The sequence below is a fragment of the Hemicordylus capensis genome, chromosome 1 (assembly GCF_027244095.1).
Source record: "Hemicordylus capensis ecotype Gifberg chromosome 1, rHemCap1.1.pri, whole genome shotgun sequence".
In the NCBI taxonomy this organism is placed as follows: Eukaryota; Metazoa; Chordata; class Lepidosauria; order Squamata; family Cordylidae; genus Hemicordylus; species Hemicordylus capensis.
This window is the reverse complement of record NC_069657.1, coordinates 387,466,003-387,478,883: the sequence shown is the minus strand read 5'-3', so window position 1 is coordinate 387,478,883 and position 12,881 is coordinate 387,466,003. Positions and strand designations below refer to the sequence as shown.

General features: G+C 45.5%; 1 protein-coding gene across 5 annotated transcripts in view; it reads right to left on the bottom strand.

The window, feature by feature from the left end:
* The window catches only part of CATSPERE (catsper channel auxiliary subunit epsilon), a 129,714-nt gene that overhangs the window by 9,998 nt on the left and 106,835 nt on the right, over nucleotides 1–12,881 (bottom strand). For all 5 annotated transcript variants that reach the window (XM_053301908.1, XM_053301918.1, XM_053301926.1 and 2 more), the window contains one exon: nucleotides 3,159–3,275. In XM_053301908.1, the coding sequence (XP_053157883.1) occupies nucleotides 3,159–3,275 (117 nt within the window). The remainder of the gene's footprint in view (nucleotides 1–3,158; nucleotides 3,276–12,881) is intronic.

Sequence of the window (12,881 nt, the reverse complement as noted above, 5' to 3'; positions counted from 1 at the left end):
GGTTGAGACTTCAACCCTTTGCACCTCCAATATCCCCAGAAATGAATGAGCTCTGTGGCTGCTGTTTCACAAGGCAAAAAGCAAATGAAAAACAAAGCTCCCATTTATGCTAATGGGAGATTTCCCCTTATTATAGAGCAGCGAAGAGCCCCAGTCAAAGAGCAAAAGCTCCTTTCACACACCATAGTCCCAATCCAACTGCTATTTTTGAAAAGAAAATTTAAGTCCCTTCATGTCAATGATGGGATTAATGTAACACCTACTTTGGCCCTTAAGCTGGAAGAGCACCTAAACCACAATCCAGATGCAGGAATAAATCAGGACTCAGATGCAAATTCTAAGCACCTCATTCCATCTTATCTCTGAGGTGAGGGTGGAGCTCTTAGCATAGAGTGGTAGCCCCTTGTTGCTGCCACTTCGTTAGATTCAATAGCTGGATCACTTTCACTCTCTTCCCCTCTAACACGTCTTCCAACAAAAGACTTGTGCATTGTGCTTTAGAGAAAAGTACAGCACACAAGTTTGTTGGTGAAAGGTGCAATGGGAAGAGAAGCAGCTACTGGAAGTAGCAAAGTGGTGGTAACAAGGCCACTGCTCCATACTAGAAGCCTTGTCCTTACTGTCTCTGCTGCTGACTTGTAATTTAAAACAGACACAGTAGTGCACCCAGAAGCTAAGGCAGCCAGGCGATGGGGAAGAGGATGGCACCAACAAGGGAGGCGAGGCTGGTGTCTGCACTGGGGTGAGGCAAGGATATTAGGGATGGAAACAACTAGGGGAACTGGGGGTGTCAGCAGCAGCAGGTTTTTCACACATGGCTCTATGCCTCAGGGTATCTGAAGAGCAAATCTGATTCACAGCAGATTCAAGGCATTTTACTTCGAGGGATTAGTTGGACCATTTGCACAGCCATCAGCACCTCCATCAACACCTTCGGGAGAAAGCAGAAGCACGGGAGGTTTTTTTAAAAAAATGTGCTGGAAATAGAGGATTTTTTTTACCCCGGACATAACTCAGGCTAAGCCAGAATTTGTAGCCTCCCTTTGGAGAAAAACAAAGCTCTGTCTGTCCTGGTCCCTGATAGCCTGCAGGGAGGTTGGGTTAAATCCAGCAAATATGTGGATTGGTACACTCCAATCAGGAGTGGATTTGGAGGGGGGTGGGAGCCCTGTCTGTAAAACCTTCTGGCAGATGAGACAATGCCAGAAGGGTGGGATGCCTGCACTCACTGTCCCATGGTGCAAATGCTGCCTGAGGCAATTGCATCACCTTGAGCTTTCCCAGACATCAGGCTTGACAGTGGATTTTCTGCAAGTTTGAGGCAGCCCCCCCCCCTGCAAATGACACAAAAAGTGTATTTTTTTACCCTGGATATAAATCAGGTTACACTCTAATATGCAATGAAAAACCAGAATTGTGTGTGAAGTGCTCCCTGATAGCTCGCAGGAACTTTGGGGTACATTGGGCCAATATATGAACACTAACCTCTATTTGGGAGGAGATGCAAACTAAAAGGCAGGTGTGAAAAACTTCCTTGTCTCATGGAAGAGCCTACCCATGTTTCCCAAGCCTTGGGAGTACGCACTTCCCACTCCCATGGGTCGTGATGTCCAAACCAAACCAACCAATCTTGGTTTATTTCAGTCATTTGAAATAAAGTGTGATCTGCAATTCATTCCAAACCTTGGTTTCAGATTGTGGTTTATTTCAGTTTGATCACAGAATTGACGTCACAATTGCTCTCTTTACAGCTAGTTTTACAGCTTTAAAGGGGACAGATAGCATCAAACACTTGTAAGTAATTTTGTAGCCTTTAGATTGAAAACTTTTGCATATGAGATCATCCATATCAAAACAAACCTGCATGGTAGCAACATACTTCAGGAAATGGCAATTAAGTTATATATGTATATGTATATGTATATGTATATGTGTGTGTGTGTGTATATATATATATATATATATATATATATATATATATATATATAAATCACACACATATATGTAAAAATAGTGGATTGTCATATGACTTGTCATGATTTATTTCTCCCTTCTCATCAATATCAATAGTTAAAAGCTGCATTTACAGCGGCGGAGCCACCATTGGGCCAACGGGTTCAAAGAACCCGGGCCGGTGGCCAATCAGGGGCCGCAAGAGCGGCCCCAACACGCCCCCGCATCTGACGTCAGATGTGGGGGCGGTAGTTTAGCCCCTTCGGGAGCTAAACAAAAGCTAGCGCTGTGAATGCAGCGCCAGCCTAACTAGCTCCTGAAGGGGCCGCGTGGCCCCTTCAGGAGCTAAGACTGGCACTGCATTCACAATGCAGCCCAGGAGTGCCTCTTCTCTGCAGGGAAGAGCTGCTCCTGGGCTGCGCTGCGAACGCAACGCCAGCCTTCGTCTAACTGCTGAAGGGGCCGCGTGACCCCTTCGGCAGTTAATCTGCTGCTGCTGAACTCCTGAACGGAGCCTCAAGGCTCCGTTCGGGAGCCAGACCATGCCCCCCTGCGTCTGACGTCAGACGCAGGGGGTGGGGCTATCGGGGCGCCTGCCGCGGCTGCACACAGGCCACCGGCGGGCTGGCTACGCCCCTGTGCATTTAATTGATTTTACTAATCTATATAATTAATTCTCTAAGCCAGAATATGTGGGGATACATAGAGATACGTGGTGGAACTCTAGCGAGATCACGTGAGAGTTCCAGCCTTTGGCTGAAAGGGCACCAGCAAACGTTGGTTGGGGGTTGGAAGAGCCTGGAAGAGGAGGCCGAGGAGGGGGTGCCACTCTGGCAGCTGGGGGTGGCTAGCGAGGGTGGCCAGACAAAAAGGGGTGCAGAGGAGGTGGTGAGAGGAGGTGGCGGGTGGCAGAGCTGTGCTGCCAAGAGGAGCCCGGCTGGGTGGGTGAAGGAAAGCACTGCCGGGGAAGGAAAAAGCGCTGCCGGGAAAGCGCCTGGTGGGGAAGGAAAGTGCTGCCGGCGGGCGGGGAGGGAAAAGTGAGAGGAGGCGGTCAGCGGAACCCCGCCGAGAAGAGCCCAGCCGAGGAGGGAAAGCATGGCAACAATCTAGCGGTGCAGATGCTATGTGCTGGGTCTGCTAGTATATTATTATTATATTAGCTGATTGATTTTGCTACCATAATATTACAAAGTACCATTCCTTACATGTGGTCCCCAAATTGAAAGGAATCTCTCATCCGATAGTTTAACTGCTGTTCTGTATGTCATGTCCAAGTTACGGAGCAACCCAGTCCAGTTCTGTGCTTTATGTGAACAATGCACCTGTTAAAAGAATACAGAGTTGATCTTTGTTTTTCATTTTTAAATTGTTTCAATATTTTTTATTATTGGTCATCTTGTGCTTGTTTTGTGGTATTGAAACATTTTGGAAAGGTGGGATTGGGATAGGCATAGCTTAGACAGATGAACAAAACAAAACAAAGCTTCTTTTTTTTAAAGTTCCCTAAATGTGCAAGTTTTGAAGATAGTTCACCACTTCATGCATTATCTTTACATTTTTTCAAACATTTAATGCTGAAATATGGAAGTACATTTTAAAGACATATTTTATCTTACAACATTTTGTGAAATTAGTCATAACATGAAAAAAATCTACACCTTGATCCTACTAATGCAGAAGCAGCAGCAGTGCATGCTTTAGAACATTACAAATACACATACTTATCCCATTATTATTTTAGTATAGAGTTTAGTATACATTTTGTAGCTTGGAATAATGGGCTAGAAATACAGCAACACAGGAGGCTGCCATACTGAACTGGACCATTGGTTCCTCTAGATCAGTATTGTCTACACTGACTGGCAAAGAGTATCCAAGATTTCAGGGAAAAGTCTCTCCCAGTCCTACCTGCAGATGCCAGGGAGTAAACCTGGGATCTTCTTTATGCATGCATGCAGATGCTTTTCCACTGAGCTATGGCCCTATATTTTACAGTGGTCATATGTAGTCACCAATCCAAATTCATTCATTCAATTTCTATACCGCCCTTCCAAAAATGGCTCAGGGCGGTTTACACAAAGATATAACAAACAAATAAGATGGAACCCTGTCCCCGAAGGGCTCACATTCTAAAAAGAAACATAAGATAGACACCAGCAACAGTCACTGGAGGTACTGTGCTGGGGGTGGATAGGGCCAGTTACTCTCCCCCTGCTAAATAAAGAGAATCACCACGTTAAAAGGTGCCTCTTTGCCCAGTTAGCAAATGAAAACAAGGCAGACCCTGCTTAGCAAAGTGGACCATTCATGCTTGCTATCACAAGATCAGCTTTCTACCCCAAGAATCTCTCCTCACTAGAACATACAAGTGAAAGGAAATGCATGCAAGCAAACGTTTTCACCGCTTCCTCCCCACAGCAGTCCCTCAAGCCCCCCAAAAGCTGCTCCTGAGGGTCTGGGACCTTTGGGAATAGAAAAGGTAGTGGTACAGAAGGTGACAGGGGGCTGCTTGCACCCAGACTGGTGCTTGCAGACTGGGTGCAAGCCTCTCCCCTTGAGCAGACTGTACTCTGCTGATGTGGAATGGAGGGTGTGGTAATAGGTGTATATAGTTCAGGGCCACTAGGTGGCACTGTGTGGGGAGAAAGGGAAGGTTTGGAAAGCGAAGGTTAAAGTTAGTTTCTGTTTTAGCTCAACATGCCCAAACGTTTGGCCTGGATAAACAGCCTGAAGAGCAACAAGTGAATACCCTTTTGTATACTATGGACCCAGCTGCAGAGAACATAATCATTTCTAGCAGACTCACAGATGACCAGATGAAACAATTTAACATAGTAAAAGGAGCACCGGACAAACACTTCTTACACAGGTCTGGTATAGAAGGGCGGTATAGAAATTGAATTATTATTATTATTATTATTATTATTATTATTATTATTATTAATAATAATAATAAGAAGAAGAAGAAGACTCAATGTCTTATTAAACAAACCAGTCAATAACACCTGTCTGACTGTGTAAATAAATAAATAATAATAATATTTTTGAATGGGGCTGCTTTCATTCACGCAAGCAAGAGCCTAGGGAATCTGTATCTGATTGTATCCCAGCTCTATATGTCCTGATCCAACATTATGGATATAGAGCAATGAGTGAAGAACTCATCTGGGACAGATTCCCTAGAACTCATCTGGGACAGGTTGGTGCTAGGGCTTAGAGACAGCCACCTGTAAGAGACACTACAGAATCTCACCCTTGAGACAGCCAAAGTGAGGGCCCACCAGGCTTCCTACATAAAAGTCCAACAGATTCTTCTGGAATGATTTCAAACAGGAGACCACAGTTGAAGCCATAGAGGGTAGCAGAAAGTCACCCCAGATGCCCCATATAAATAACAAACCCAGATTCCAGCTTAGAAAATCCCCAGATGACAGCAGGGACAGGGCTCAAAGGATGTCTGAAAGCCAGGGATGCAAAAGACTGCCCTTGGTGTGGCAAGTCAAGGAGGAGAGTGTTCTGCTTGTGATACAATATGGAGGAACTGTAGAAAAATAGGGTATCACACTGCAGTATGCAGCTCGAAAACTATGCTTGCAACAGTATCACAAGAAGAGGACTTGAGCGATGTGGAAATAGCTTTCCTGGGTTCCATGGACAGAGACACTCGAACAGAATGACCATGGACCACCATAATTATTATAGGAGGCTTCCAAGTAGAATTTAAAATTGATTCCTGGGCAGATGTAACTTACAAGCAACAGCACTTCAAGAATCCCACAAGATATTGAAAGGGCTGGATACTGAAAGTCTCAGCTAGATGTGAAGGGAAACTTTACACTAATTTTACCTCAAATATGGTTGAGACATTATATCCCAAAAGATATACATAGTGGATAGCCTCCTCGTGCCTCTTCTGGGCCGCCCAGCAATCAAGGCCCTAGGCCTGCTGAAGAGGGTATAGAGTAGAACTGATCCAGCTGCTGATGTTAAGAGAAGATTCTCCAAACTGTGCCAGGGCCTAGGCAAACTGGAGGGCAATTTTAAGATTGAACTCAAAGACAATGGCCCTTTGCCTCACCAACACCACAAAGAGTTTCTCTGCCCTTATTGCCCAGAGTAAAGGATGAACTGGAATGCATGCAAGAGATGGGTGTCATTTCAAGAGTAGACATCCCAACTGACTGCTGTGCAGGCATGGTGGTGGTTCCAAAACCAAATGGGAAAGTACGGATCTGTATTTTCTTACTAGACTCAACAAAAGTGCCCGCTGCAAATAGCATGTCCTCCCTTGTGTGGAATACACCCTAGGACAACTTGGTAATGCAAATTTTCTCTCCAAACTTGATGACCAGTCAGGATTTTTGGCAGATCCCATTGGCTCCCAAATCTGCTTTAACAACTACAGTTATCACACCATTTGGACACATTTGCTTTAATTGATTGTCTTTTGGCATTTCTTCAGCACCTGAGCACTTCCAGAAATGAATGTCCCAACTCCTGGAAGGCCTTGAAGGGGCCCTGTGCCAGATGGATATTATCCTCATTTTTGGATCCACACAAGCAAGGCACAATATGATCAACAACTCCATGCTGTCCTGAAATGGTTGGAGACCCCCAGCATCACTCTTAATGAGAAATAAGAGTTTTCAAAAACAGAAATCAAGTTCCTGAGCCAGATTACTGATTGTACAGGGGTCCAGCCAGGTCTGTGCAATTGGCCAGATGTCAGAACCTCAAAACATCAGCGATATCCACAGATTTTGGGGCTTGGTTACTCACCTGGGGAAATTTCTCCCTCACTTGGCATCAGAACCACTACGAGACCTCTTAAGCCCCCAACAATCATGGTATTGAGGTGAAGCACAAACAATGGCTTTTGAAGAGATTAAAAATGCCCTCAGCATTCCCTCACTTTCAGTCATCTACAATCCGAATAAAGCCATCAAGATCTCAGCGGATGCCTCCTCTTATGGCTTAGGGAGAGTCCTACTCCAGGAACAGTCTCTTACTTGCTGGCAACCTACAGCTTATGCATCAAGGTCAATCACACCCACCAAACAGCGATATGTTCAAATAGAAAAAGAGGCCCTGGCCAGTGATTTCATGACTACCTGTTAGGACTAACGTTTCACATAGAAACTGACCACAAACTCCTTCCTACATTGTTGGGTTGCAAAATCCTGGAGAAACTACCACCAAGGATGCAATGCTTCCACATGTGACTCATGAAATTTCATTTACAATTTCCCATGTACCTGGAAAGAACCTCACTGAAGCTGATACTTTTTCAGTGGTCCACTTTTTTGACCACTCCCAAGAGCAACTTTTAATTGACGAGTTTGTTGCCTCTGTTCTAAAATCTCTGTCTATAACAGATAGACATTTGCATGAGCTGAAACTCAAGCAAGAGGCAGATGAGACTTTACACCGTGCCATCATCCGCTGCCAAGAAGGCTGGCCAGAAAGAGCTAAATCAGATGCCTCCTTACACCCATTTTAGGCAGTCTCTGGAGACCTCACAGTAAACCAGGCCTGTTATTGAAAGATTCCAGACTGGTAATTCCTGCCTCCTTACAGCAAGACATCCTGCACAAACTTCACGACGGACATCAAGGAATCACAAAATGTAGAGCACAAGCCAAAATGTCTGTGTGGTGGCCAGAGCTGAGTACACAGCTCCAAAAATGGGTTGAATGCTGTGATGTTCAATCATAGCATGCGAAACAATCCACCAGAACCACTTAAGCCTTCTGTCTTCCCAAGTTGACCTTGGCAAAAGGTTGGAACTGACCCTTTTTTACCTTGATAACAGCTCTTATCAGATAGACTACTTTTCTAAATTTATTGGAGTTGTTCAGCTACCCATCACTACTTCTCAAGCGGTAATCAGTAAAATGAAGCCCTCCCCACCCCTGCTTTGGAATACTTGAGCAGGTCATTTCTGATAATGCACCTCAATTTTCATCAAGCCTTTTCCAACAGTTTGCAACAGATTATGGATTCCAGCATATCACCTCCAACCCTCTGTTTCCTCAGAGCAATGGCAAAGCTGAGAGGGCAGTCAGTCAATAAAAGGCCTATGGTCCAAGGCTTCTGACCCCTACCTTGCCTTGCTGGGCTGTCAATCAAAACAATGGTTTCAGCCCTGCAGAGTTGCTAATGGGCTGGAAACTTTGTTCCACAGTCCCCACTTTTGCATCTCAGCTAACTCTCAGGTGGCCTGATTGTTACAATCTCAGAGAACAAAATGAATATTACAAAGCTTCCCAAAAGAGAGTCTGTGACAAATGCCACAAAGCTAAATCCCTACCAGCACTGGATGCAGTGGTGCAGTGAGAAAGCAGCCTAACAGAACTTATTGACTAATTGCACTGATGAAGCAGGGAAGCAGCTATTTGTGATGCCCTCCCTTTCCCCAGGATTTCCCATCCTTAATTAGTAATTTGACTGCAGAATGCAGAGGCATATCTAGGGGAAATAGCACCTAGGGCAAACACTAAAATTGTGCCCCTGAACAAACCATTATTATTATTTTTTAAAGCCATGTTTTCTACTTCTAAAATTCAAAATTACTGATGGACTCTGAAGATATCTTACTGCCACTGCTCATAGACTTCACACCAAAAACCAAGAGCCAAAAACTGACAGTCCTTTGACTTGCACCCAAAGCTCAAACCTCTGGCAAGCCCCAAGGCAAATATACTTGTGGTGGAGAGGGCAGAAACAAACACTCTCTCAGATGCTGACCCAGCTGCACAAGTTAAGAATATAAGAACATAAGAACAGCCCTGCTGAATCAGGCCCAAGGCCTATCTAGTCCAGCATCCTGCTTCACACAGTGGCCCACCAAATGCCTCTGAGAAGCCCACGGGCAAGAGGTGAGGGTATGCCCCCTCTCTTGCTGTTGCTCCCCTGCAACTGGTATTTAGAGGCATCTTACTTCTTAGGCTGGAGGTGCCCTATAGCCACCTGACTAGTAGCCATTGATAGACCTTTCCTCCATGAATTTGTCCAAGCCCCTTTTCAAGGAGGAGGAGAGCTGGTCTGGAGGAGGAAAGCTGGTCTTGTGGTAGCCAGCATGAATTGTTCGCTTTGCTAAGCAGGGCCCACCCTGGTTTGCATTTAAATAGGAGGCTACATGTAATGTAGCTTCTCTCCCTAATGTAAACTGCCCTGAGCCATTTTTGGAAGGGTGGTATAGAAATCAAATACGTACATACATATGAGTACAGTAAGATATTCCCTTAGGAGATAGGGCCACTCTGGGAAGAGCAGCTGTTTTGCATGGAGAATGTCCCAGGTTCAGTCCCTGGCATCTCCAGGTAGGAGTGGAAAAGGCTCCTGCTTGAAACCTTGGGAAAGCTGCAGCCAGTCAATGTAGACAATACTGAGCTAGACAGACCTTTTATAATAAAACTGCAATCCTGTGTACATTGACTGGGAAGTCAAGCATCTTTCCCCCCTGCACACATACACAACATGGCACTCGTGGGTTCTTGAGGGCACAAACAGCAACTGAACTCACAGTAATGTAATAATATAAAACAAGCATATTCATGCAAATATGGATTAGCAGAAACATTTCAACACACAACTTAACATATCTCCACATCCTGCACAATTCTTTATCCACTCCCCTCTCTATCTCTAAAGCAGCCAATATTTAAACAATGGAATTTCCAAGAATATAAAGAGGTAAAAAGAAAACACACAAGATAATGGGTTTTTTTTAGGGAGGATGGAGGAGACCTTGGAATTTTTGTTGTTTTTTAATGCAGTTACTGTATATAATTTATAGCTATACATATGTGCTGCAAGCACATCTCAGAGAGCGAGAGAGCGAGCGCGAGAGCGCCTAGAAGAACTGTGGTGTATTGTGCATTTCACAAATGAAACCTTCCACATGACAAAATTGCAGTTATCTAGAAATATGCTCCTTACTTGTGGCTGACAAACATACCTAAGTGGAGAGCAAAGACTTCAGTGCAAGTTTAGTCATTCGGGTACTAGCAGAGATGCAGGGGGGAAGGGGAGCTATATATATATGTAAAAGCCACTCTTGTGTTTTGATACTCTTCCCACTCTAAGCCCTTTCAGACTCTACCTGCAGAATCTGCATAAAGAGATTTGCATTTCTGCCCACCTCAAGCAAAGAAGCAAGTTTAGCAATGCTAGGAACTTTTGAAAAAGCAACAAGGAAATGGTATGAGAAACAAGAGAGGATTGTTAATGGATTGTTGTCCCAAATATAAAGTTTACTAAAAGAGAGAATGCATGATAAAGAATAAAACCTTTCAATTATCAACATCTACCAACCGTGGATGGTCTAAAGTGGTTCATTAGTTAACAAAAAAGTTCCACTTTTCATTCACCAAATCAGCCCGCCAAGTGAATTCACACAGTGAATGAGATTTAAAAACAAAAACAAAAAAACAAACATTTAAAAATGGGAAAGCCTGCCAGGCTTCTCTGGAAAAGGCAAGCCGGCTACGCTGTTAATTGAAGTCATTTAGCAAAAGGAGAAAGAGAAAATTATCTCTCTGCATCCCCACCCACTTTGGTTTTTGAATTTAAAAGCTCCCCAGGGAATGGGCTAAAAACTGAAACGTGCTGCTTGTCCCTTGCTCAGCTGGAAGAGGGACACTTTTGGAAGGCAGCAGTAACACTTTGCTGTGTCTCACGCTGAAAGCCTGAACACACTTACTTGGAGCAAGCACTCAGTCCAGAGGGACTTCTTCTTCTGAGGAAAGAAGCACTTGGCAGAGGCTGCATGGTTGCAACCCTGTGCACATTTACTTGGAGCAACCCGCGGGGCTCAATGGGGCTTGCTTTTGAGTAGAAGCATTTGGTTGAGCTGCACAAGGAATGGAGAAGTTGGTTGCTCTTCATTTTCTTTCTTGCAGCCGATATACTTGTGCCTGCCTCAGGACGAGAGGCAGAGAAAGAGCCAGGAAAGCAGCAGCAGCAGCAGCAGCGAAGAAGGGATGGGACGGAGGGTCCCCGTGGAAGAAAAACACGGAGGTGGGGTAAGGAGAGGAGCAACGTTGCCATCAGAAAAGGATGTGGGGGGAGGAGGCGCCCTCAGGGGTGACTGAAGGGAAGGAGGCGAGAGGTTTCCCTCCTCCACAAGGACAAATAGAATACAAAATAAAAGCGCGAATGCTTCCTTCTCCCTCCCTCTGCTTGCGCAGGACAGGAGCCTGGACTTTCTTTCCCAGGCAGCAAGGCACCCAAGCAAGCACAGCGCAACCAACTTCTCCATTCCTTGTGCAACCTGACCAAGCACTTCTACTCAAAAGCAAGCCCCATTGAGCCCTGTGAGTTGCTCCACGTAAATGTGCACAGGGTGCAGCCGTGCAGCCCCTGCCGGTGCTTGTTTACTCAGAAGTAGAAGTCCCACAGCCTGCTTCTCCTTCTCTCGCTGCCCCGAAGAAACACAAAAGCCTCCCCGGCAGCGGCAGCAGAAGGGAGGGAGGGAGGGACGGGCGGCGGGGGGAGGAGGACGGACTACAGCTGAAAATCCTCTTTTCCCACCAATAAAGTTAACTAGCTGACCGAGAGCCAGCCACCACTTTACACCCCGATTTACCCAGCAAAAGACAGTCCCGATAACAGTAATGGGGCGGGGGGAGAGGAGCATATACACCCCCTGGGCTCCTTGGAGGGAGGTGGGGAAGAGGAAGAAGACTCAAAGCAGCCACATAGCAGCAGGTTAAGCTTTTCTACACAGAGGACACAGCATGTACCGAGCACAGCAAGCTGCTAGTCTCTCTGTCTCTCTTACCCACGTGGTCATCTCCTGCGTGCAGGCATGCCTTGATTCTGGTGCGGGGGCACCGCGCATGCTCTCCACCAGGCACCAGCCAATGGGAGAGTGCCTGCCCACCGGAGCCACTCGCCCAGAGATCTCACAATGAGTCCTGCCTGTGTGTGGTGGGGATGGGTGGGTTGCGGCTCGGTGGTGGCAGTGGTGAGCAGCAGCGGTCCCGCCCGGCGGCACCTGCTGGGATTGAATGAGGGGAAATTTTTTTTTTAAAAAAAATTGTGTTGCTTGGGGGCGGGGCATGGCAGGCACATTGCACCCCCAGCCAGCTGGCGCCTAGGGCACGTGCCCTGCCTGCCCTGCCGTGGTTACGCGTCTGGCAGAATGAGAGACTGACAGCTGAGGGCAGAGTCTTCTCCACTTTCCCATATCTTGGTTCAGAGGCAATGGCTGGGTAGAAATGTCCATTTAAGGGTTGCCAACATCCCACTGCCCAAATAAGGGTTATGAGGTGGAGGTAGTATGTAGGAGTACATACAGCCCTGGGTGCTGTACGTGTTTTTATCACTTTCAGCTTAAACTATGTTATAAGTTACAACTTAGATTGATTATCCTCTGCTTATTGATATAAGCATGATTAGCCAAACTGGGTGTGATGTAATTTTGTTTTCTAGAAAAAGAAGCGTTGTTAGCACATAAAAACAGGTTTTGTATATGAGAACTATCTAGTAATCATTGTTTGCATGATTTTCATGATCTCGATACCTGGATAATGCTATGTTAGCCAATAACTGATGGCTGTTAATGTTAATGTTTTTGTTAATGTCGCCAGTTTAGGACTGTTGGCAACTCTAAGTCTGCAGTCCACCAGAACCACAGAGCACTCTGGTAGGGAGGGAGAAGGGAGAGGCATTAATTATGTTGTTATTAGTGAAATAACTGGTTTGATCTGAGCCATAGGTTCTTCCCATTAGCTGAAAATAGGGGACAAATGGTATCCCGTAAGGGTCAGACAATTTTGAGCTGAAATAAGGGATGTCCCTGCTAATAAGGGATTGTTGGTAAGCACACCAACAGATGTTTAAGCACACATCTGCCACACAGTGTGGCAATAGTCTCTTCATAGAATGACACTGAATACTTAAAAACAGTTAATAAACTGGCA